This window comes from Sinocyclocheilus anshuiensis, unplaced genomic scaffold (genome assembly GCF_001515605.1).
Source record: "Sinocyclocheilus anshuiensis isolate Anshui unplaced genomic scaffold, SAMN03320099.WGS_v1.1 scaffold477, whole genome shotgun sequence".
NCBI lineage: Eukaryota > Metazoa > Chordata > Actinopteri > Cypriniformes > Cyprinidae > Sinocyclocheilus > Sinocyclocheilus anshuiensis.
This window is the reverse complement of record NW_015536549.1, coordinates 311,158-337,168: the sequence shown is the minus strand read 5'-3', so window position 1 is coordinate 337,168 and position 26,011 is coordinate 311,158. Positions and strand designations below refer to the sequence as shown.

At 34.1% G+C, this 26,011-nt stretch overlaps 1 protein-coding gene across 1 annotated transcript in view; it reads left to right on the top strand.

Moving 5' to 3' along the window:
• The window catches only part of LOC107699065 (small conductance calcium-activated potassium channel protein 2), a 45,782-nt gene extending 24,115 nt beyond the window's left edge, over positions 1–21,667 (top strand). The window contains exons 2-10 of the mRNA XM_016500233.1: positions 5,120–5,572; positions 8,235–8,330; positions 9,583–10,001; positions 15,113–15,254; positions 15,603–15,713; positions 16,108–16,235; positions 17,307–17,315; positions 20,478–20,547; positions 21,331–21,667. Coding sequence (XP_016355719.1) covers positions 5,120–5,572; positions 8,235–8,330; positions 9,583–10,001; positions 15,113–15,254; positions 15,603–15,713; positions 16,108–16,235; positions 17,307–17,315; positions 20,478–20,547; positions 21,331–21,630 — 1,728 coding nt within the window. The 3' untranslated portion in view covers positions 21,631–21,667. The remainder of the gene's footprint in view (positions 1–5,119; positions 5,573–8,234; positions 8,331–9,582; positions 10,002–15,112; positions 15,255–15,602; positions 15,714–16,107; positions 16,236–17,306; positions 17,316–20,477; positions 20,548–21,330) is intronic.
• The last annotated feature ends 4,344 nt before the right edge of the window (positions 21,668–26,011 follow it).

The following is a 26,011-nucleotide window of genomic DNA, read 5'->3' as shown; positions in this document are numbered from 1 at the left end:
CTTCTGCTTTTATGGAGGTGCTCACACTTGCTGATGATCAGTTAATCAAAGGTATTTGATTAGCGGTGCCTGACTGTTACTTACCCTCTTAATTCCTATGTTAACAGTAAGGGTGTCCTAACTTTGTCACACATGGCTTTTCCATTTTGCCTTTATTTTTGTTAAATAAATAGACATGGTGCAATATGTCATGTGTTGCTGTTAATCTGAGGTTTTATTTTCCAAAATTTAAGACCTGCCAAGGACCAGATATTTTTTTATTATGCCCTGATACAGAAAACCATGGAATTCAATAGGGTATCCTAACTTTTTCACATGACTGTATATACTTTAGTGATGCTCCTGGACACATAATCAGTGATGTTCCCTGGGGTCATCGGGTCTTTCAGGTTTTTCAACAATCAGACACCCTCACCCAGACGACCCAGCCGGGGTTGATCAAGCCCCGACTTGTGTCCAGGTAGCACTGGACACCAGGCTGCAAACCCTCTACATCCCACCTCTATAGGCTCGCACCTTGCTCGCCAGCTGTTCCTTCGGCACTCTTCTACCAGCTCTGTGTACTTGGTTCTCTTCCTCTCGTTGGCCTCCTCGATACGGTCCTCCCAGGGGACTGTAAGTTCTAAGAGGATGATCTGCTTGGAGGCTTCTGAGCTCAGCACCATATTTGGCCCTAGCGATGTTATGGCAACCGTTATACATACATACATACATATATATTATCTATATATACATACAGTCCCAACCACTAATATTGACCACTAATATTTAAAGTCACAGTAAAGACTTTTACATTGTTCCAAATAAATCCTATTTCAAATAAATTTTAAACTTTCTATTCACCAAAGAATCCTGAAAGAAATATATCATATTTCTGTATATTATTAAGCAGCAACTTAGTCAGCATATTAGAATCATTTCTGAAGGATCATGTGACACTGAAGACTGGAATAATGCATGCTGAAAATTTAGCTTTACTGTCACAGGGAAAAAAAAATACATATTAAAATAGATTAAACTTCAGGATAATGTCAATATTCACATTATTTTCTTGGGAACAGATTTTAGTATATTGTAACTTTTAACATTTCCAGGAAGAAAGACTAATAACACAATTGACTTCTGGCTCTCTCTGGACATTGATAGAAAAAAGAGCTGTTGGCCTTGGAAAGAGTGAGTTTTGACAGGAGCTTTGCTATGTATTGCAATTGATCCCTGGAGCTCTTTCAACATAGAGACAGTCACTGCTTGTAGGAAATCAGTTCTGAACCTTTGGGTCTGTTTTATGATGTCTGTTACTCCATTGTATTTTAAAGCACAATATACACATAAGTGGTACAAGGACAATTGATATATTTCTCTCTAGCTGAAATAGCCTGCTGTATTTCAGAGAAATGTGTTGAAGTAGAAGTTCTCCAAATATACTCAAGTATGTATGTTTTCCTACAGTAAAGGCCTGAGAGTCCACACCACAACTATAATATAACAATGACGGCACAGAGGAACAATATCATTGGAATCACTTTCAGAACGATATTTATTTTTCCAGCTGATGAACGATAAAAATATTGACAGCTAATCCATCCTGCTTTTAAAGAGCTTGAGCATTTAAAGTGGCAGATGACATAACTGCAGCGTGTGCTTATTATAAATAGAATGTTATTGTGCATTGGTGTGGAATGCTAGTTATTGTTATCGTGATCATGATTGTTTTTGGTGTGAATGGGCTTTAAGTGGCTTTCTGTCCTTAATGTTTAAAGGGGTCCTATTATGCTCTTTTACAAAGTCTTGATTTTGTTTTGGGGGTGTACTAGAACAGGCTCTCATACTAGGTTGTTCGAAAAACACATTTTTCACATATTTTACATTATTACAACACCTCTCTCCCCAGTCTGGCATGAACGGCTCAAATAGTTCCTGTATCAAATGAAGGCCCTCCTTCTGAAATACGAGATGTGCTGTGATTGGTTAGCTGGGCCAGTGTGTGTTGTGATCGGCAGCACTCGGCGCCTGGTTGGGAAATGTCATACCCCTTACCATAGCCACCTGCTGCGAGCTTCAGTGTAAGTACGGCGTCAAAATCAAATCAATTTGAGCATGATTTAAACCCGGATGATTGTAACCACTCTAAGTTCGTCTGCCTTGGGAAAGCTAGCGTGTCTCCGACATAGTGATAACACTCGTTGCCTTCTCTAGTGCAGCTCAACCAGGTCTCGTCCCATTCGTCGATCTTTGTGATATCACAAATCCCAGAAAATATGTGTTGTAGTCCAAACGAGTCGTTCGTTGTAGTTTTTGAAAAGTGATTTCTGTTAAATAAAATATCTCCTTTTGAAGTGGACTTTGAGCTTTGTAACTTTGCAGATCTTTTTTATGCTCAAACAGCAACATTACAGACTAACTAAAGTTGAAAACGTGAAAAAGCATAATTAGGACCCCTTTAATACTTCTCCATGTTTGCTTTTCCAACACACTCTCATTACAAATCCAAATAATTTGTAGAACATGATGGTATTGTATAATGAAGTTATGATTTTGATCGTATGAAAATGTTACAGTTAGGTTTAGGTGTTGGGTTTTGTTACATTTCAGTTTGGGTTGTATTTAATTGGTGCAGTTTTTATGTTGTACTTTATTTTTTGCCATCATTTTTATCAAACCATGTTGACTTTTAAGCAACAAAATGCATGCAATTGTAAAAAAATATAGATTATATAAAATATTATTTTTTATAGATTAGATTAGAGATTATTTTAAAATTCTTAGGCCTTCTAGAAATATGTAGTATTGTAGGGTGCATTATAGTATATTAAATTAAAACACAATCAGAGTGTTCCTAAAAGGGTACAGATAGCACAAGACTGTACTTTTAGTTCCCACAGTCTGTTTTGAGGAAAACAAACACAAAAAGTGAGACAGACAAAAAGCTGTACAGAATATATATTCTTTGTTGCCATGTCAGCAGAAAGCCATGTGAAAGACTCCGTGAGAACTGTCGCACACAAGGGGCCTTGATAGAAATTTACTCTTGGGGGTCTTAAATACTTTTTTTTCTAGTCCTGAATGGTATTATTTGTAACCTAAGTTTAAGCGTCAGTATCTAGTAGCAGTATCTGCATAGATGTAGTCAGTACAGCAGAATTTTTAAAGTAAATACAGTGAAACTGTAAGTTATGGTGAGGAGGATAGAGGTTCAAGCAGTGATTTTGGACTTAACGTGGTCGTTACAAAGGTTCAGGTAAACCAGCAAAACCAGGTTTGTGACAGGAACAGTTTTCAGGTGGTGCCACAACTAGTTTTGGCTAACTATGCCTAATCAGCAGTGTATGTTGGGTATGTTTGTATATGTATTCACAGTACTGTTTTCAAAGCAGCTGTCATTTCTAATCCATTGGTGTCTCTCTAGTGGGTTAGAATGTGGGTCTACGTTGTGCGCTGCCTATTAGAAAATGACATTACAGAAGTAGGTCTCTGCAAATGAGTTGGCATTGTGTCAGCCCAGCAGCAGTAGCTAGATAACAGAAACGGATCCTTATTGCCATGGAAATTAGAACAGTATAAATTCAGAATAAAAATTCAATTCAGAAATAATTTAATAATGTGAGATTATTGTGAGCAAGTTTTTTTGTATCATCTTCTTAATAATTATTGCAAGTATTTTGCTGTATTTACTGGTCTCTAATATAATTAGGTGAAATATTCACTAAATTCCAAACACTGTGAAAAATGTTGCATGATCTCATGTTTTCAATGTTACAGCTTTTTTATTTTTACAGATTAAAAAAAAAAAATCTTTTCATCATTTTCCCTGAGGTGCACTGATAATGTTAATGTTTTTAAAAAGTTGAACCAAAACACCAAACAATTTCTATGGTAAATTTCAACCCTTAGAATTTAGGATTTATTTTTTCCTACTTTGCATGTGAGACTTATGTTAATACCTTCTCTTTGCCTATTGGTTTAAGAATAATATTACCTGTCCTACTTCCTCCTTAATATTTTACTGGGACTGGGAAAACCAAGTTACTGAATACTAGTGATAAACTGGTAAATAAGATTATGTTTGGCCACTTGGCCAGTTAAAAAAAAAAAATGTTTGTCTCCTCACTTTGTGTTCCTCTATACAAAGTAAACAATTTCTGTTGTCTGATTTGTTTTCATTTTGAGCAAATATTATGTGAAATAAGTTTTAATTTTAGAAAGTATGTCACTTTAGCAACTCATTTGTATTCTAAATACAGTATCATCATTACACTATCATTCAATAATATTTTTTATGCTTACCAAGGCTGCATTTACTGTAAAAATGCAGTAAAAACTGTAATATTGTGTTTAAAAATTTAAATGGCGGATTTCTATTCTAATATATTTTAAAATATAATTTATTCCTGTGATGTTAAAGCTGAATTTTCAGTAGTCATTACTCCAGTCATCAGTGTCACATGACATGATTCTTCAGAAATCATTCTTCTATGTTGATTTGGTGATTATGAACCATTTCTTATTATTATCAATGCTAAATACAGTTGTGCTGCTCAATATTTTTGTAGAAACTGTAATATATTTTTTTTTCAGGGTTATATGATATATACAAAGTTCAAAAGAACAGCATTTATTTGAAATTGAAATCTTTTGTATCATTGTATCTTTTTATTAATTTAGCATCCTTGCTGAATAACAGTATAAATTTCTTTCAAAAGAAATCTTACTGACCCCAAATCTTACTGATGATAGAATAGATTGGCCATTAGCTGTTGAAATTTTTAGAGTGTTGTTGTTGTTGTTGTTAAATGTTATTATTTTATGCATTTTTCAATTTCAAGTTTTTGTTTATTATAGTCCTGTGATGTTTATCATATAAATTAGCCTGTTCTTAAAGTAAATAGTTGATTTCACATGACCAAAAGATTTCTCAGTAGTCACGGTCCGTAGACGATTCTCCTTCCACATGCATTATGAACCCTGTAGATGCTGGCATATAATGTCATTTTCTAAACAAAATGTCCATTAAATCAGCATTGTTGTGAATTGGTATTGCTCTCCCCCTCAGCCATCACACAAGCTCCTGGACACAAAAGACAATGATACAATCTTTAAAATATCTTATCATTTTTGGCAGGTGAATGCGGATGCCAACAGGCTGAGCCATGCTGGATCGCGGCCTTCCCTGTCCCACGGCGGCCCACAGTATCCTCAGATAGCCATGAACAGCTGCAAGTACAATGGGGGCATAGTCAGACCACTCGGCAGTCTGGGGGCGTCCCGGAGGAACCTAGCAGAGCTGGACTCTGAGACACAGCCTTTGCAGACCCTGCACACTTCCGGCCTGGAGGTGGTGGTCTCCAAAGGGAACGGGGAAGACCCTAGTAAGCAGTCCAGCGAGAACCTTGTGAGGCAAAGACCATGCAGCGCTCCACATAAGAAGAACAAGGACATTGGCTATAAGCTCGGGCACCGGAGGGTGCTGTTCGAAAAACGCAAGCGCCTTAGCGACTACGCCCTGATTTTTGGAATGTTTGGGATTGTTGTCATGGTGACGGAGACCGAACTCTCCTGGGGAGTTTATACAAAGGTAAAAGTGCACATGTAACCTCAGACACTGATATTTTGAAGTTTTGAATGGCTTCAAAGAGTTTTCTGGACACTTGAATCCCAGTCTACCCAAAAATTAACATTGTGTCATCATTTACTCACCCTCATGTTTTGTCTATACAATGGAAATCAGTGGGAAGCTATGAACGAAACTATTTAGTTACCAAAATTTTTCAAAATATTTATTTTGTGTTCCGTATAGAGATCGACCGATATATCGATTTACCGATATTTTTCCCGATACATTTATTTTTCTTATTGTTAATATTAGTGTTGATGCTTTTTATAAATAAAATGTTTTTTTATTGTTGTAGTATGAAGATTAATTTTAACATGAAAGACTGGTAATTTTCAACACTTAAAAAAAAAAAAGATGACTGAAAAGAGGAAAAACCAAAGTGAAGTATGTTCTTACTTCACTCAGTCATTTATTTACTTTATAACAGTAAATAAATACCAGTTCTTCATATCGGTTATCGGGCACATAAACATGCAAATAATTGGTATCGGTTATAAAAAATCAATATCGGTCGATCACTAGTTCCGTATACAGGTTTGGAACGACATGTGGGTGAGTAAGTGATGACAGAATTTCCATTTTTGGTGGACTTTCACAATTAAAAATGTCTGAATTTCATTGCAATAGATGAAAAATATCTAACCAAGTGGCAAGTAACCATTTCCTAACAAATTATGCTAAAGCTTTTTTTCAGTGGCCTTTAACCAGTTGATTCCTAAGCTGGTTTTTGCCAGTCTAAACTGGTTTAAGATGGTCTTCCAGCACAGCCAGCAGAAAATATAAAAATAAAAGCTAACTCAAAGTATCAATACTATAATCGTGTATAAATAATGCTAAAACAACACTCTTTGAAGGTTAATAGAATTAGGATAGGAATAAGACATTCCTAGATTTTTGTTTTAAGTGTCCAGTACTTTTTGAGGCCGCTGTATGTGTACTAGCACGCTTTTGTTTTGGATGTTGGTTGAAAACACATACTTGTAGTTAAGAAGTTCAACCTGCTTCACCAAGAAAACCCACTATCTTGTAAAAAGAGGATGGTTATGCTATCCACAGGCAGAGGCGGAAAGTAACTAAGTAAATTTACTTGAGTATTGTACTTAAGTACACTTTTTGAGTATCGGTTCGGTACTTTACTTGAGTATTATTTTTTCTGGATTTTTATATACAGTTAAATTAAGTATACTATTAAGTATTGCAAGTATTACATACAACAATAAAACAGTGCATTGACATAAAAAAGGAAATTTACTTTTGGTACTTAAGTACTTTTAAAAGCAAGTACTTCTGTACTTTTACTTAAGTAAAAATCTGTCTTTACAACTTTTACTTGTAATGGAGTAATATTTGACCAGCAGTATCTGTACTTTCACTCAAGTAATGGAGTTGAGTACTTTGTCCGCCTCTGTCCACAGGCTAGACCAGCACTCAACAACATAAACTAGAACCACCATTAAAATTCATGCTTGTGTAAGATGGTTTTTTTCAACAGGGCAGTGATGCATCACAAGATTTCACATGTTAAGCTGTGCTAGATTTATACATTTTCATGCTTAGTACTTTGATTTATACCATGTTATTAAATGCTGCAACATATTGAAGTCCAGGAGTGATCTATTTATGACCGTTTAAAGACACTAAAAGATAAATTCATCATTGACATCAGCTACTTTGTGCATACTTCCTTAATGGATAGAGGCATCAGAAAGCATCAATCAATGAAATCGTCATAGCATGCTCTTGACAATTACTTTGTGTATTACAATTACAAGTGTTTGCATTCTTTTATCACAAGGTACGATGGAATATCTTGAATTGTGAAATAAAATTCCTTCCTTGATTTGCATTGTTCACTAGCTTGTAGGGGTGAAACGGATCGTAGTTGATCATTTGCACGTGTTGCCAATTTAAACATTCAAGCATTTTAAACCATTAAATCGCATGAATAGGCGAAAGAACACAAGCTATGTTTCCCTTCTGAAAAAAATCATAGCCTCAACTAGCTGGTTTAAGTCTAACTCATGGGTGTTGTAGTCTTGTGGCAACTTCTTAGCAGCAACTTGGCAACATTAAAAAATGCTTAAAATTCAGTTTGAAAGTGGGACTGTGTGTGGTTTTGATTATAGAACAAGTAATATTAACCACAGACCTTATTTTATTCTTAAATCAAGTACTTGTATTCCAAAAATTCATATTCAAATCCGTAACTTGAAAATGCTAATGCTAATTGCTAAAAACTGAAATTCTCTATATAGGTAGCTTTCATGCATCACAAAAAATAAATAAATAAATGAATCCTACAAAGTTCAAACTCCACAAACTGCTGTATGCATCATCTAGCACATGTGAGAGACTCAGTACAGTACACTCACAGAGCAGCTGTCAAGAAATGGTGTTTGTCTATCTCTTTTAAATATATTTACTCTTGTGGATGACACTTTTATCCAAAGCAACATACAGTGCAGTAAAGGCATATTTATTTATATGTTTTCTTAGTATGCATGTTTTCTGTGAATCAGATTCTCATGAGAAAGATTGAGCTGCAAACAGTTAAGCTGCAAGAACATAAAAATGTAAACTAATCTAGTTGTTTTTTTTTTTTGTTTTTTCAATGTCTCTGCAGGAATCCTCATATTCATTTGCACTGAAATGCCTTATTAGCCTCTCTACTGTAATTCTGCTCTGTCTGATCATTATGTACCACGCACGAGAGATTCAGGTAAGTAGCCGAATTAGCCTTGGAAGCTATAAACATGAGCAGAGATTGAGACGGGAGCCTAAAAGATTACAGAGGAAGCACTTATGCCAATTCCTAATGACTTATAGTAGCAGCAGAATGAAAAGTCACCCTGGCTTTTGTATTTCCTGATATCTGCCTTCAGTGTCTGTGCTTTTTTACCTATCCATTAAGAGGTCTTTATAGAGAAGACACTGATTTTGATTAATGATGGTATTACAAGTGGGGCTTATAGCTAATAGGAGATGTAATTTAATACAGGCCTGTCAATCAGTTGCTTTGTGAGCATTATTTAATGACTTGGAACATCAGATGATGGTCAAATTACTGAATGGATGAACAATTAAAAAACCTTTATTCCTGATTGCAGGTTGTGTACAACACAATCACTGAAATAAAAGAGAAGAAATCCATATTATAGGCATAATAGTAAAACCACAGAGAATGCTTTCATATTATTTATATTGTATATAAGTTTATATTAGACTGTTTATATATATATATATATATATATATATATACTCACACACATACATAGATGTATAGATATTCAGATTTACTTCTATACATATATCCATGATTTATATTCCTCAGTTTTGTATTTATACATTCAGATCTTTATCTATATATTTTAACTTACATTTGTCTATATATTCCAATTTACATGTATATATTCAGAATTATATATATTTAGGATATTTTATAATTTCCTATTATATATATATATAAAATCATTGCTGTCGCATGTTGAAAATAATATAACTGCCCATGCAGATGTACTTCAAGCAGGTAAATTTATCTTGTTTTTAAAATGTTTAGAAATTAATTTGATGTAATATGTGTAATTTATATTATAGTTATTTAATTTTATATAATATATTGTATGTACACTCTAAAAAATGCTGGGTTAAATACAACCAAGTTCTGGGTAAAATAGGGACAAACCCAGCAATTGGGTTGTGGTAGTAACCTTCTGGTTACTACCCAGAAGGTTGGGTTAAACATTTAACCCAACCGCTGGGTCAAAACAGCCCAATTGCTGGGTTTGTCCCTATTTTACCCAGCACTGGGTTGTATTTAACCCAGCATTTCTTAGAGTGTAACATCTAATATCAATTCTCATCAAATTCTTTAAGGTTAATTAAAGATGTTTACATTTTTTAATGAAAAAGATCACAATTCTGCTGCAGCACCCATTAATGCCTTCAAATTTGTTGTCTGTCTAAATTTTTAGCTCTTCATGGTTGACAATGGAGCAGATGACTGGCGGATAGCCATGACGTACGAGCGTATCTTCTTCATCGTTTTGGAGCTGCTGGTGTGTGCCATCCACCCCATTCCAGGTCAGTACGTCTTCACCTGGACCGCCCGCCTGGCCTTCACCTACACCCCGTCTGTGGCAGATGCAGACGTGGACATCATCCTCTCCATTCCCATGTTCCTGCGGCTTTATCTGATTGGCCGGGTCATGCTCCTGCACAGTAAGCTCTTTACGGACGCCTCATCACGCAGTATCGGAGCCCTCAATAAGATCAACTTTAACACACGCTTTGTCATGAAGACTTTGATGACTATCTGCCCAGGCACGGTCCTGCTGGTTTTCAGCATATCATCATGGATCATTGCTGCCTGGACTGTGCATGTCTGTGAGAGGTGAGATAAACCTTTGATTTCTTAAGAAACGCTGTTTGTACTTGGAGGATTTAAAGAATATTCCACCCAAAAATGAACTCATTTTGATCCAAAACTTTCTTTAAAGATAACTTTCTATAAAAATTTAAGTCTAAAGATTATTGGAGTAGTTTTTTACAAGTAAAATACTGTATTAGTCTTTTTACTTTAAAATTTCATATTTAATTTAGAGTTACTTGCCATTTCTTTGTAATTAATTGTGAAATTTACTAGCAATTTCTAAGTCAAAATTGTTTTAAAATTAGTCATTTTTTTCAGCGTATGGAACACAAAATGTGAACTTCTGATGACAAATCTCTGAAAATATCTCTTTTTCATATATGTAAGTGAATGAGGCTGTCAAGCTCCAAAATGACAAAACAAGCACCATAAAAGTAGTACATTTCATTCATGCAACCATGTCTTGTGAAGTCATTCAATAATTTGTGTGATGAACAGATCAAAATTATAACCTAGAGCCATACAGCTGACATTCTGTTTTTGTCGTCTGTACAGCTTTTATAGTCCATTTCAGAGTTTATTAGAAGTAGGGGAACAATGTCTTACATTCAGTCTGTTCCTCACTCAAAGCTATTATATGGTTTCAGAAGTATTGGAATATTCCACATATATGGACTACTTATATCATACTTTTATGGTGCTTTCTTGTCATTTTAAAGCTTGACAGACCAAGTCCCTAAAAAAAAAAAAGAAAGATTTTTCGGTCACACTTTATTTTAATGTCCAGTTCTCACTATTAACAAACCATTAACTCTGACTTTTGCCTCAATAATCTTCTAATTTGCTGCTTATTAATAGTTAGTAAAGTTAGTTGTTAAGTTTAGGTATTGGGTAGGATTAGGGGTGTAGAATATAGTCGTGCAGAATATGTGTTTTATAAGTACTAATAAACAGCCAATATGTTAATAATAGGCATGCTAATAAGTAACTAGTTAATAGTGAGAATTGGTCCCTAAACTAAAGTGTTACAGATTTTAAATTTTTGAGTTAATAATTCCTTTATTTATGTAATTCTTTCCATCCAACGAAGTTGGTCAAGACCCTACGTTGTTGCCTTTAAAATGTGACATCAGTGGCATGCGTATGTGTGTGTGTTTCCTTGTTTATGGTTTTGTTCTATGTTTCTCCCACATGGCTGCTGCTGGATAGGGGTCCAAAGTGAGTCTGTGATCTGCAAGGAAAAACTATCACTTGGCTCTTAGCTTCTGCTCATCTCTCTTGAGCTATACTTGCAAAAAGGCAAATTGCTGGCATCCTGGAAATCCCAAATTCTTTTTAGTTTCAAATTCAGATCCATTTGTTTTCTCCTATAAATGGTCTGTCATCTTATAGCCTCTGATAATGAGTGGCCTTAGTGTTGGGTAATTAAATTTTTGAGTTATTCTTTGGATTTTGGGATTTTCACACAGCTGACACCATGTGTCAACATGGTGGTCATCATGTTCATGGCAGCCTGTTCTTTTCCTAAAGCGCTGTCAAATATTTGACCTTTTCTGGTGCTCTAAAGTGCTATTCTTACCAAGATGCCATCTTAATCTAGACCTCGGGGGAGAATAAAGATCCAGTATGTTGTCATGACCCATAAACATAGAGAGAGCAGCACAGCTATGCTAATCAGCTCATCCTGAGCCCTTTAGCCAGGTTCTGCTCCCACTTCTTACCTGCTTTTTCTTCAAATCACTGCACCACAACAATAGTCCATAGTGTATATATGTGTTTTCTTCAACTATGACCACTTTTGACCCACTTATAGAATATAGTCAAATTTTTCAAAGTTTATTTAATTTGTTTACTGAGAAAGTTTACAGCTGACATAAATGAATCACACGAGAATTGCTAGCATTCTGTTCATTCCATTCTTAGCATTCTGATGTTATATTTATTGATTGATAAGATATTTATCTTAACTTTTTCCCCACACAAAATTACAGCATTGTTGTATTGATAGTGATAGAGATTCTTTGTTTTCCATGGTAACTTAGTACACTAAGGTAAGTCTTTACAGTTGGTCATGAAGCAAATGATGCTACAACTGAGGATTGGCATATTTTTTACATTAAATAAAATGATAAATACAAAAATTATAGAAACTGTTAAGTTATTGAAATGTAAAAACATTGTTTGATTAATATAGATTTTAAAATATAATATTTTATGATGCTTTTTCATATTTTATGACTAAAAATAATTATTTAAATGATTTAATCTAACAAAATTAATTAGTTGATTTAGTTTTTAACTAGGGCTGCACGATAAATCGCATGCGATATTTAAAGCCCGCAGGTGATGGAGATTTACCGCTGATTACAGAACCGGCTTTACTGATAAGATGCGCGTTAAATATCGCATGCGATTTATCGTGCAGCCCTATTTTTAACCTGATCTGAAGTACAAGAATCAGTCCTTTAAGTATCTTTTTCAGACTTTCATTTCTTCCACACAATATTGGTTGTGTTCTTAGTGATATTTTTCACTATTTTGGTAATAGCTTAGTACATTAAGATAATACTTTATCAGTTGGTCAATATGCAAATAATGGCACAACTGTAGACTGGCGTATTTTTACATAAATTAAATAAAAGTATAAAAATGTAAGTTAAATCTGGATCTTGAACAAGGCTAAAACAAAAATAAGAATAAACTTAGAATGAGAATAAACTAAATTTGGCTAGTGTGGGAGTGTGGTTTATATTTAAAACAATAAAAACTTTTGTTTTTCAGATAAATTTATCTTGTTTTAAGCATGCCTATATATTATTACTGGAAAGACATTTCGATTTAGAAAATTGATTTTTTGCAGTGTGGTTGAGAAAAAGTGCTGAGGACACCAACTAAGCTAATGTGCTAGTCAGGTGTCATGCTAGCTTGTTATTTTTCTGTATTCTCATGTCTTGTGTAAGAGTTACAGTGGATGAATCTGTCGGAGGAACGGAGAGGTGCTTTATCAGCACCTTTGGAACCCTCCGAGACTCTGTATTTCCCTTCGCTTCACCCCTAAATGGCCACAGCTACTTCTTCACTTTAAATCATTTGTCGGCAGGCTAGTCGACAAGCCTCGTTTAATAGCACTCAAGCTAATGAGTCCTCAGTTAAATTCATGGGCATAGAAGCTGAACGCTCACTGATTGAATAATTTGAACATAAATGTAGATTTACTCTGTAGTCAGCACATGGACATATTGTTCATGCTGACGGAACATGAATTTGAGGCCAAGAGAAGACCTTGTTCTGAAACTTTGACATCATCATCATCATTTTTTAATTGTTTTATTCTTCATATTTGGTGTTTGGGGCGAATGTTTCTGAAACTGAGTGGACTATTTTGTTATGAATGTGTTTTTTTCCGGAAAGAATCGACATAGATGGTATGCTGTTCCCTTTACAGAAATTTGCCATGGTAACCTCCAAAAGTGTCACCAAAAATATAGTTACTGCGACGATTGTCGCTACTGTGCAAAGCTTTCAGAATGTTTCTGCCATTTTATTTATATATTTTTACAGTAATGCCAGCAAATACCAAGTCACCACAGATTTATTCTAGTAGCACTTACTTTTAGTAACTGGCAGTTACCGTGATAAATTTCTGTAAGGGACAAATCTATGTTTAAGATTCTGTGATCTGTACAAATGAAGCTCTCAAACAAGTGTTCTCTGATTTGAGATCATGCTAAAGTGCCTTGGTTGAAATCGACATGTGTGCCCCATACTGTCAGAGCAGTGCATTATCTGAGTTCATGGCAGCTTTGGATTTGGTTACACTGCCAGCATGTTTTATGCTTGTGTAATGGACTGTGACTGTCACAATAGTTTTACACAGACGCATTCTCCACACCAGACCGAGCTAGAACACTGGGGAACAAGGGCAAGCCATCTAATGGGCCTTGGCTGCCCTCTCGTTTATACGAGCAGAATATGGACAGCACACCTTTGAAATTCTGTGCACAAAGACACCTTGATTTATATTTGGGCTGTCCACTTTTTTATCCAGTATGGTCAGGCCTGAATATTGATATATGCTGCTGCATTCAATACTTATTGATATTGCACTTTAGGTTGCCTTTAAGATTACCCTTCAAATGTAATTGGGCTTCTCAAAGACCCCTAATGCAAAGTGTACCTGTATATTTCAGCTGTGCACCAGTGTCAATGTGCAGTGCTGCTTAAATTTCGAAGAGACTGTTTGTATATAGCTTTTGTAACTATATAATTTACGTAGTATGGGACAAATCAATGAAAATCTATGAAAATATGGGTTGGAAAACCTGGACTCAAGTACGAGAGTAACTCTAAGTATTTTTTTTTTCCAGGTTAATTTTGTTTGTCAACGTAAATGTAGCTACTATTGTATTTATTAATTTATTCAAATGTGTTTAAATTATTAAAAGAATCTAACTAATGAATTCATTTAGATTTTAACCTAATCTGAGATACAAGATTAACTTGTAATTTTTTTCATTTCATTTTGTTTGTCGACGTCAGTGTAAGTTTTATTATATCTAATGTTATATTTATTAATTTATTTAAAATTGTTGAAATTATATAAATCTAAATCATTAATTAATTGACATTTTAACCTGAACTGAGGTACAAGAATCACTCTTAAGTGTCTTCTTCCAGTTAATTTTCATTCTTAACATAAATGTAGACAGTGTTATATGTATTCATTTATAGTCATTTATTTAAATAATCAAAATAATAAATACATTTAGATTTTAACCTGAACTAATGTACAAGAATCAATTCAAGTATTTTTCTTTAGTTTATTTTGTTTGTCAACATAAATGTAGCTATTATTATATTTCTTAATTTATTTAACTTATTTAAATAATCTAAATTAAATGAATTAATTTAGATTTTAACCTGAATCTAAAATAATCTCTTTTTTCATAATTGACATTAATTACATTTATTAAAATGTGTACTTTTTTTGTTTTATTTATTTATATTTTACAAACTCGTACTGGGGTCACCTTTAAACACTTTTTCTTTTTTGAGAATTATCCTGTGAGATGTTGATTAGTCACTCTATGAAATTAATCCCAGCTTGTTTTCTTGTCATTTTATCTCATCAGATATCATGATAAAGTGGAAGTCACCAGTAACTTCTTGGGAGCCATGTGGCTGATCTCCATAACCTTCCTGTCTATTGGTTATGGAGACATGGTGCCTAACACATACTGTGGGAAGGGAGTGTGTCTCCTTACTGGAATCATGGTGCGTCTCTCTTTTACCCTTCTAATTATGCACAAATGATGTACAAGTCTTACATTTGAGACATTCATGTTCTTGTGAGTTTATCTGCATACATTTTACAGTTATTAGTGTCCACTCAGCCTTAACATCATCAGGCCATAAAGCCATTATGTAGAGGAACTGTGTATAAAAATTCTATTTTTGAGACATTTACACCCTTGTGAGTTTATCTGCATATTTTTTATAGCAATTAATACCCACTCAGCCATAACGCCATCAAACTGTGAAGCCATTTTATAGGAACTGTATATAAAAAGCTTTCTTAATGATTTTGTTTGATTTGTGTTGTGTGTTTGTGTGTGTTTCCAGGGGGCCGGTTGCACTGCCCTAGTGGTGGCTGTCGTAGCCAGGAAGCTAGAGCTCACCAAGGCTGAAAAGCACGTCCATAACTTTATGATGGACACTCAACTCTGCAAAAGAGTGAGCATATTTTAATATACAGAATTGTAGCTAATTGAAATCCAAGCAAGTATAAAATAAGTGTTAAACGGAGCATTCAAACTCACTTTGGCAAAAAAGCACTTTTTGCCAAATGTTGATGCTGCATAAGCCGTGGAAACTAGCCAACATTCCCTTGATGAGATCATCTTCTAGACAAAATCTGGCAGGCATATCTCACCCATATTGCTAATTCACCAGAACCTTCCAGAGTCTACAACTAGTAGCATTTAATGCTGTAGTATTACTTTGAATATTTTTATGGCGTAGTAAGTTTCCAAACATACTGTATGTCTTTTTGTCTACACTAGCTGTAGTGATGTTTTAAAATGAATATTTAATGTAAGTTTCTTATCTGGATTTCATTTACTCGAAGGTGAAAAACACGGCTGCTAATGTACTCAGGGAAACATGGCTAATCTACAAACACACAAAGCTTGTGAAGAAGATTGACCATGCCAAGGTCCGGAAACATCAGCGCAAGTTTCTGCAGGCCATTCACCAGTACGTATATTTACAACATTTGTAATCTTCCTTTTGCTATGTGTGCTGTCTGCATTTGTGTTTTATATGAGATGAGATATAAATCTAAATTTTATGGTGCTTAAAACTGGATTTAGTTCAAGTTCTCGCTTTCCAATTTAGGGAATCTACTCACAAAGTTTTTTTATATGGAGTTTTGGAAACGGAATTGAACCTTTTAGACTCTATCTCAACCTCATATTTCCTTCCTAATTTATTGCCACAGCATTTTAAGATCTTGGGAGTTTTACCCGTTAGATCATGGGGTGAAATCCTGATGCTGATGATGCCAAAAATAAAAGAAGTTAGGGATAGTACAGAGTTAGTATATCGGACAAGCAGCATAAATTGTGTGCATAAATGACCAAATGCACTTACTGGTTAAAAATTACTGTCTTGGTGAGATGTTAATGTAAACTCAGTAGAATTGTCTTAAGTAAATGTAAAAAAAAAAAAAACTCACAATATCTGACCAGTGCATTGGAACTTAAAGTGTAAATGCATGCCACTGCCTATTATCGTGTTAATATTGATCAAACAATAATATTGGAAAAGAAGAAGAGAGAACCCACTCACTGCTGTTAATTATTTATTTGTTCTTTATTGCTGACTGTCTATTTGTTTACTTCATTTTACTTAATACTTGAAGGCTACATACTGTACCATTGCTTTGATGTAATATGTTTATATTTATATTAATATTTCACTTTTTAAATAAATAGCATATTTCATAGCATATTAGTTTTTGCTTTGAAACTTTTATGGAGCATAATAAAATATAATTGGTATTGTAACATGCTTAGTGTAGACAGTAACCTGGATACATGAGAGAGAAAATATTTTCATATATATTATTCAATGTTTACGGAAATATTATGAAAAATTGAAGTGACATCAAAATGTTGCTAAATGGCCTGGTGATGCAAATCAAATGACAGATTTTTTTTTTCAGTCAGTCTTAAAAGTTTGAAAGTCATTTGGTGTGGTGTGCAATTTGAGTTTTTTAAAAAAATGTATTCTGTGTTCCATTTGTTTTGCCTTAAATCACTGCAGAGCTCAGAAGTAAGTCATGTCTTCTCTTTTTTTCTTTACCATTGGAACCCTTATTCATTTTTAAAAGTCTTACTCCGCAATATCAACCAACATGATGAACATTGAAAACATTTGAAGCTGGGCTCCATTTTTATTTAGCATTGATATCCATTACGGTATTTAGATGAATTGCATTTACATAGTTCACTGACCTGTTAAGGTATTTGGAGGGAAAGGTTCTTCACATCTTCTCAGCTTCAAATTTATCAGATGCCACAATGTCCGAAATTCATTCATCTAGCCTGTACCAGATTTCCACAGAACCTCACACTGCACTTTCATCCTTTTAGTCATAAAACCTGCTAGTCTGCTGGTCTGCAGTGTTTTCTCGCAAACACAAATCTGTTGCAAATCATTCTTATGGAGATACACTTAGAAAAATATCGAATGTGAATGTTATAAGACTGCATTAGAAGTTTAGACACAAGCATTTGGTACTCGTTCCCTTTCACTTGGTTGGTCGCTTTTAAAAGGGAAGGTTCACCCAAAACTTTTGAATTCTGTAATTTCTTACCATCATGTTGTTCCAAATACATCTGACATCCTTTCTCATCTGCAACTTTAAAAAAAAAAACAAAAAAAAAAACGTGAGAGTTCATGAGAAAAATACCAATGTCTGATTTGTTGAATTTAATTGAATGATCTGACTGATCATTTAAATAAATTGCAATTAATATATATCATGTTAAATATAATACTAGCTACATTTATGTTGATAAAAGGAACTGGAAAAAAATACTTAAAGAATTGATTCTTGTACCTCAGTTCAGGTTAAAATCTAAATGAATGAAAAATATATTATTCAAATAAATTTGAATCATTTATTATTAATGAATAAATATAATAGTAATTACACATGTAATACTAAATATCTACATTTATCTTCATAAACCAAAGAATACTTTTGTAGTGTTTATTTTACCTCAGTTTAGGTTAAAATCTAAATTAATTTAATAAGATTATTTAAATTATTTAAATAAATTAATAAATACAGTAGTAGCTGATGCATTATTTCTCTTTTTGTGTTCCACAGAATAAAAGTAAGTCATGCAGGTTTGGAACGACATAAGGTTGATTAAATGATGAACAGAATTTTTTTTTTCATTTTTAGCTGAACTAATCCTTTAAGTGCAGTAAGATTTTCTGGCCGTGTTATAGGTTCTCTGATGTGAATCGCCAGTCCTGCCTCTGTTTGGCACGCAGTCAAAGTAAAAGCGCAACTGCTGAACACAACAATTCATTTATAATGTATTTGGCCTTCACTTTTACGAGACCACATAAACATTCCCTTGCCTAATGCATACAATCATACAATTCTATAAATATCTGCACATGAAATGCTTCATAAACTCAGCAAATCGGCCTGTGTTGTGGAGAAGGTAACAATTGCATCTGGAGTGCAGGGAACTATGGAGGTCTGGGTACAGAAACAAACAGACCAATTTTGGCCGTCCCAAAATTGAGAGTTCATCTTTACAACAGTACAAGCACATGTGAAAAAGTGCAAAGTGTCCACTTTTTATTTTCCATAAAGCTTGCACACTTGAGTTTTTTTCACACTTGTTTTTCGTTTTTTGATGGGAGGGGGGAGAGTTTGAAGCAAATAGATGGTTGGGTTGGTTTAGGTTGCTTGGTTAACTCTGGAGAAGGCATTTATAATATTTTGTAATAAGACACGAAAAGCCATCATGTTATGTTTATATTCTGCATGTGAGTATCATTGACAAGCATTTTTCTCAAGAAAGTGTTCTAAGATTCGATAAAAAACTTTCCTGTTCTACACTTACAAAAATCTCACCTTTCCTTTCTGGGTTTTGTTTGTGCTTTCCTAGAGGAAAGCCCAGCTATGTGTATCTAGAGTTTCTGGTGTTAGCTTTCTGAATTCAATAGGCACTGAAATTAGGTTAATGCTAATGCATCATTGTTAGCATATCTGTCATTACCATGGAGCACAAACCGTGTGTCCACATTCTGTGTCTTTATCAGTTCATCTGTTTCCATATTACACCGGCTCCAGTCTGACACAATATAATGAATGTTTTCTACTACATCCTATTGAGTTTGAATGTCTGCCGTCACACTGCTGACAAAGGTGGTGTTTGGGTTGTATTTTCGCACATTTTGCACCATTCATGTTGCAACAGAGCTGCTTAGTCATGACGTCAATTTGTAGGCCTGTCAATCAGCCGAAAAACTAGAATAGGATTTTAACATTTTTAGTTTATGGTCTATGATTTACATTTAAATTGAAGTCTGTGATTAACATAAGCTTACTTGACTTTCAGGTTTTGTTTGAAAATATAAATTCAAACATGAATTCTGACCACAAGTATGTGTTTATTTAAATATTATTACTATTATTATTGAACATATTATATGTAGTACATATACTGAATCAAGCTTTTAACATAATCAATTATACTATATGTGTGTGTGTGTGTAATGTATAGAAATATATGTTAATACAAATTTATGTATGTAAAAAATGTATAAAGTACCATTTTTCTACAAAATCTCAATAGAACAAAATTAAAATTCAACAAAAGTTTCAATCTCAAACTAAAATCTTTTGACTTTATAGCAACTTTTTAAAAATCATTTTTAACAGCTTTTATTACTTCATAATGTCTTACTGCATTTCATTACTGTCCATTACATTTTGTTGAGAGTTTCTATATGCATCAGATCACCATCTAAAAAAATCTGCAGCACAGTTTCTTGACTTTGAGGCAGTATTATAAAATCCATATCCATATGCTTGTGGAGTTTTGGGACAATGGCTCAACTGTTGTTCTTTTTGACCCCTTCTTTTTTTTTTATTTGACCTCCTGTGGCTGAATAAGTTTGCATGTCTGACTGGACCGAACTGGAATGTAAATGTTTGCATGTGGGCGCATCATTTAATGGAAGAACATTCATTATGTGACACTTTATACCTTCTAGATTTCAGCCTAATTATCAAACTCTGTTTCTTCCTCTTTTCCCTGCCCATCACAACCTCCTGCACTTGCTTTTGCACTCCTTCCTCTATAAACTCCTGTCTCCCTTGTATATCTGTGTGTCGTCTTTCCTTGTGGCCCATCTTTTTCTCTTTGTCTGTCCACCTGCTCCCTGGCTTCATTTTTTCCCCAGACTGCGAAGTGTGAAGATGGAGCAAAGGAAGCTGAATGATCAAGCAAACACACTGGTGGACTTAGCAAAGGTGTGTACAGTCTTTAGTAGTAGATCTGTAGTGACATGTTGGTAGTTTTGTAGTATGGTCATGTACTGTATGTTTATTCTATGGAATGGATAGATTTATTAAGCAGCACAACTGTTTTCAACAAAGCTAATAATAACACATAGTTATTGAGCAACAAATCAGCATATTAGAATGATTTCTGATGGATCATGTGACACTGAAAACAGGAGCAATGATGCTGAAAATTCAGCTTTGCATCACAGGAATAAATTGCATTTTAAAATGTACTCAGTTAGTTTAAATTGTAATAATGTTTCACAATTGTATTGTTGATCAAATAAATGCAGCATCTTATCAACCCCAAACTTTTGCACGGTAGTCTATGTGTGCTCATATGTGAAAACTGCGCACTTAGGGTAAATTCAGGTAAATTGGACCACGTTACCTGAATGAACCTCTAAAATAGTATGTGAAATAGTATACAGTATGCAGCATGACCTGCATCCTTCATATTATTTGGCAAGTGACGTCTGTGCCTGAATAAACAATGGGAATTTTATTTAAATTTGTTATTTGACAACGTATTTGTGTAAATATGTATTTTGTGTCTTTTTAATTTTTAATATTATGTTTTAAATTTTTTTTATATATTTATTTAATGTTTTTCAATATTTTATCTTAATGTTTTCATTTTTTGTAGTCAGAAAATGTGCTTGCTTTTCCATGTCAGTAGACAACACAGGGTATTTGTATGTGTGATTCTTGCATTTTTATGTCTACTAAGTGTGTTTATCACTTCTTCAGACACAGAATGTGATGTACGACCTGGTCTCAGAGCTGCAGGAGCGCAGTGAGGAGCTGGAAAAACGGATCGGTCACCTAGAGGCAAAACTGGACTCCATAAACAGCAGTCTGCAGGCTCTGCCTGGCCTGCTCTCACAAGCCATACAGCAGCAACAGCACCACCTGCTGGACGGGCTGACCCAGCGCGGATTCACTTTCACGCGCCCCTCCTCGCAGACCTCTGACCGCTCCTGGGCGTCATCCGTGCACCGGCGGAGATCACCCTCTACCGCACCACACACTTCCTCCGATAGCGGCTAGCACGCTCTCACACACTCAAAACCATACTCTAAACCTACACACACACTCCTACACACCTCTATCACCAACTTACACTGCTAAATATACTTTTAGTACTAAAACCTTAACAAGAATGACAACTTCAACACACTGGAATAAAAATGTAATGAATAAACGCATCATGGTAGAGATATGGTTTATGTTTAGCCATTGTATGGCTGTTTAAAGTTAGCTTTTTAGTAAAGCCCTTGTATAGTATGGACTGGATTCAGACTGCAGGGGGTGAAATGGATTTATATAGAGAGATATAGCTTGGAAACAGAAAATTAAATGGAGCTAACCTCATGGGAATACAGAGGATTGAGAAGGAAGGAAAAATGGGAGAGGAAGTCACCAGATAGGCAGTGATTACAGATATATGCTATGTTCTGAATAGCATACTAGCATGCTACTTACTCTTACTGCAGTATATATTTGTATACAGTGTACAGTATGCAAATTTTCTGTATGCATTAAAATTCCCTACGGCATTTGCCAGAGAACACTGCGTTGAATACCGTATCTCACAATGCAATGCGTTCGAGTTTTCTTGTTCAGCGTTAGTAGTTTTAAGTATAAAACATTTTGACATTAAAACAAGACAATTTTTACCCAAAATTCAGTTAACTCTCATGTTGTCCTTGGTCATTTCAGACAAAAAAAAGTTGCCAGAGAACACTGCGTTGAATACCGTATCTCACAATGCAATGCATTCGAGTTTTCTTGTTCAGCGTTAGTAGTTTTAAGTATAAAACATTTTGACATTAAAACAAGACCATTTTTACCCAAAATTCAGTTAACTCTCATGTTGTCCTTGGTCATTTCAGACAAAAAAAAGTATGTTTTGAAATGTTTCAATTTTTTACTTCATCGGAATGGAAAAAAACTTGGCGACTTTTGTGGCACTTACTAAATGAAGAAATATTTGTGGACACGATTAGAAAAAACGTCAAATGAAAAGTCACACTTACGATCTTCGCCAAAGAAAATGAATGGGAAATGCAAAAAATATGAATATACAGAGATTTTTTTGGGAGGAGGATACAATCTACAAATCATCATTGGATTTTAAATGCCATTAAACACTTTATTAATTTGAAATAATATGAAATATGCTTCCTAATAATTGTATTACTCTAAATAGAAATAAATGAATAATTTAGAGGTGAATATTGTTTGAAATCCCCTCAAAATGCAAAATATTAAGGAACTAAACATACAATCCCTAGAAAAAAGTAATATATTTAAAATACATTTATTTCATACTAAGTATAGTTCAAATCTATTAACATATTTCCTGACATATTGCTTGAGACTTACTGATAGAAAAATTATAATTAGCGTACCACTTGTGCACAATGTACATTTCTTAATATTAAACCTAAAATGTGTTTTAATGTCACTGTTGATGAGGATTGTATGATCTTTGAATAATATTGGTCTTTAAATGCAAGATATTTAAAGTGTATCTGAAGTATACTTGCAATAGTTCCACTTTAGCACAATCAAATATACTTCAGTATATATTTAGATGGGCTTCAGCACTACTTCCGCACAACTGAAGTGCATCAAGTACAAAACTAGTTGTTACAGTTTAGCAGACTTTAAGTATACCAAAAGTACAATTGCAGGGTATTTTTGTAAAGTACATAAATATGTAAATGTATTTGTAGTATACTTAGCATGAAATAAATGTATTTCAAATTCATTTTAGTATATTTATTTTTCACTAGGGATGTTATAAGATCATGTGACAACAACTACACATTTGTTGAATATTGCAAATTCAATGGAAGAAGAAGTTCTGTATACAGTATATACTGCACAGTATTAAGTACTACGCTGGTATTTTAATCCATTAAATAGAATTGTTGTTGAATTGTCCATCTCATAGAAGCTGAGGAAGGGCCTTTGGAAGTCCCATGTTCAGATTGATTAATCATTACTAGAAAAAATTAAAAATTAAAAAAAAATGCAACCAGATATTAGGAAATGCCTAAAAACAAGTAAGAAAGATTAAATTTGTTTGTCAAATGAATATTTTGCAGACTAAAAAACTTTAGCTATCAGCTGATAAATGTTTTCATGAGTCACAACACATTTTCTTTATATTACACTGACGACATTCAAGGTCTTATAGAATAATATAGGCATAAACAATATTCAAGCACACTTTTTCCAACAAGTGTGAAAGACCAAATAAGATTCCGGCAGAGCTTCCAAAGGTCCTTAAAGCATCTTTAGCTCAGGCAATCTCTAAGACAGCCTGGGAACGTGATGGGAAGGAAATACTGTACACCCCCTTGCATGTTTCAATGCAAATTATGATGGAGCTGACCTAAAGGATGGTTTTCTCTTAAATTTTCCTTTCTTTTCTTTTCTCTTCTCATTTTTTTACAGAGGTTCCTTTTTTATTATTTACCTCAATTTTTATAGCTTGTAGAGGATATACAAAATGTTACAGCAGAGCGGCAGCATAGTTGAAAACATGCATTCCTTGATCAAAGACTTCAAAAAAAATTAACCTAAACAAAATGGAAAAAAGTAATATATTTAAAATACATTTATTTCATACTAAGTATAGTTCAAATCTATTAACATATTTCCTGACATATTGCTTGAGACTTACTGATAGAAAAATTATAATTAGCGTACCACTTGTGCACAATGTACATTTCTTAATATTAAACCTAAAATGTGTTTTAATGTCACTGTTGATGAGGATTGTATGATCTTTGAATAATATTGGTCTTTAAATGCAAGATATTTAAAGTGTATCTGAAGTATACTTGCAATAGTTCCACTTTAGCACAATCAAATATACTTCAGTATATATTTAGATGGGCTTCAGCACTACTTCCGCACAACTGAAGTGCATCAAGTACAAAACTAGTTGTTACAGTTTAGCAGACTTTAAGTATACCAAAAGTACAATTGCAGGGTATTTTTGTAAAGTACATAAATATGTAAATGTATTTGTAGTATACTTAGCATGAAATAAATGTATTTCAAATTCATTTTAGTATATTTATTTTTCACTAGGGATGTTATAAGATCATGTGACAACAACTACACATTTGTTGAATATTGCAAATTCAATGGAAGAAGAAGTTCTGTATACAGTATATACTGCACAGTATTAAGTACTACGCTGGTATTTTAATCCATTAAATAGAATTGTTGTTGAATTGTCCATCTCATAGAAGCTGAGGAAGGGCCTTTGGAAGTCCCATGTTCAGATTGATTAATCATTACTAGAAAAAATTAAAAATTAAAAAAAAATGCAACCAGATATTAGGAAATGCCTAAAAACAAGTAAGAAAGATTAAATTTGTTTGTCAAATGAATATTTTGCAGACTAAAAAACTTTAGCTATCAGCTGATAAATGTTTTCATGAGTCACAACACATTTTCTTTATATTACACTGACGACATTCAAGGTCTTATAGAATAATATAGGCATAAACAATATTCAAGCACACTTTTTCCAACAAGTGTGAAAGACCAAATAAGATTCCGGCAGAGCTTCCAAAGGTCCTTAAAGCATCTTTAGCTCAGGCAATCTCTAAGACAGCCTGGGAACGTGATGGGAAGGAAATACTGTACACCCCCTTGCATGTTTCAATGCAAATTATGATGGAGCTGACCTAAAGGATGGTTTTCTCTTAAATTTTCCTTTCTTTTCTTTTCTCTTCTCATTTTTTTACAGAGGTTCCTTTTTTATTATTTACCTCAATTTTTATAGCTTGTAGAGGATATACAAAATGTTACAGCAGAGCGGCAGCATAGTTGAAAACATGCATTCCTTGATCAAAGACTTCAAAAAAAATTAACCTAAACAAAATGTAGACGCGAACAACAGGAGATGAATCCCACACTTGGATATCATTACCACTTACATGAAGTAACCAATTTGGTTCCCAGTTCTAGGTTTAGAACGAAAGCATCAAGATGTGATTGTCATTACGGGTTTGAAAAACAGCAAACTGCCTTTACTGTGTGTCTTTGGCCTTGTTGATCAAGCTGTAGCGGATTTACATAATGCTGGGCTCCAATATAAATAAATAAATGAACAATTCCACTACCTGGTCACATTGCATTTTTATATATCTTGTCTTTGTTTGACATGTTGTCTTTACATAGCTGCTATTGATTCTTCATTGGTTCAAATCCACTAGCCTTTAACTTAGTCCATATTAAGACAACAACAGTAGTAATGACGCAGAATGTGGCGCACAATCTAAGAATAGCAGTTCCTGTATTACTCCCAGTTAACCATGCATAGAACATTTGTGCTGAAGAAAATGGACAGTATTTTTAGGCCACTCTGAACAAGGCACTTTATAACCTGTAACACAAGTGC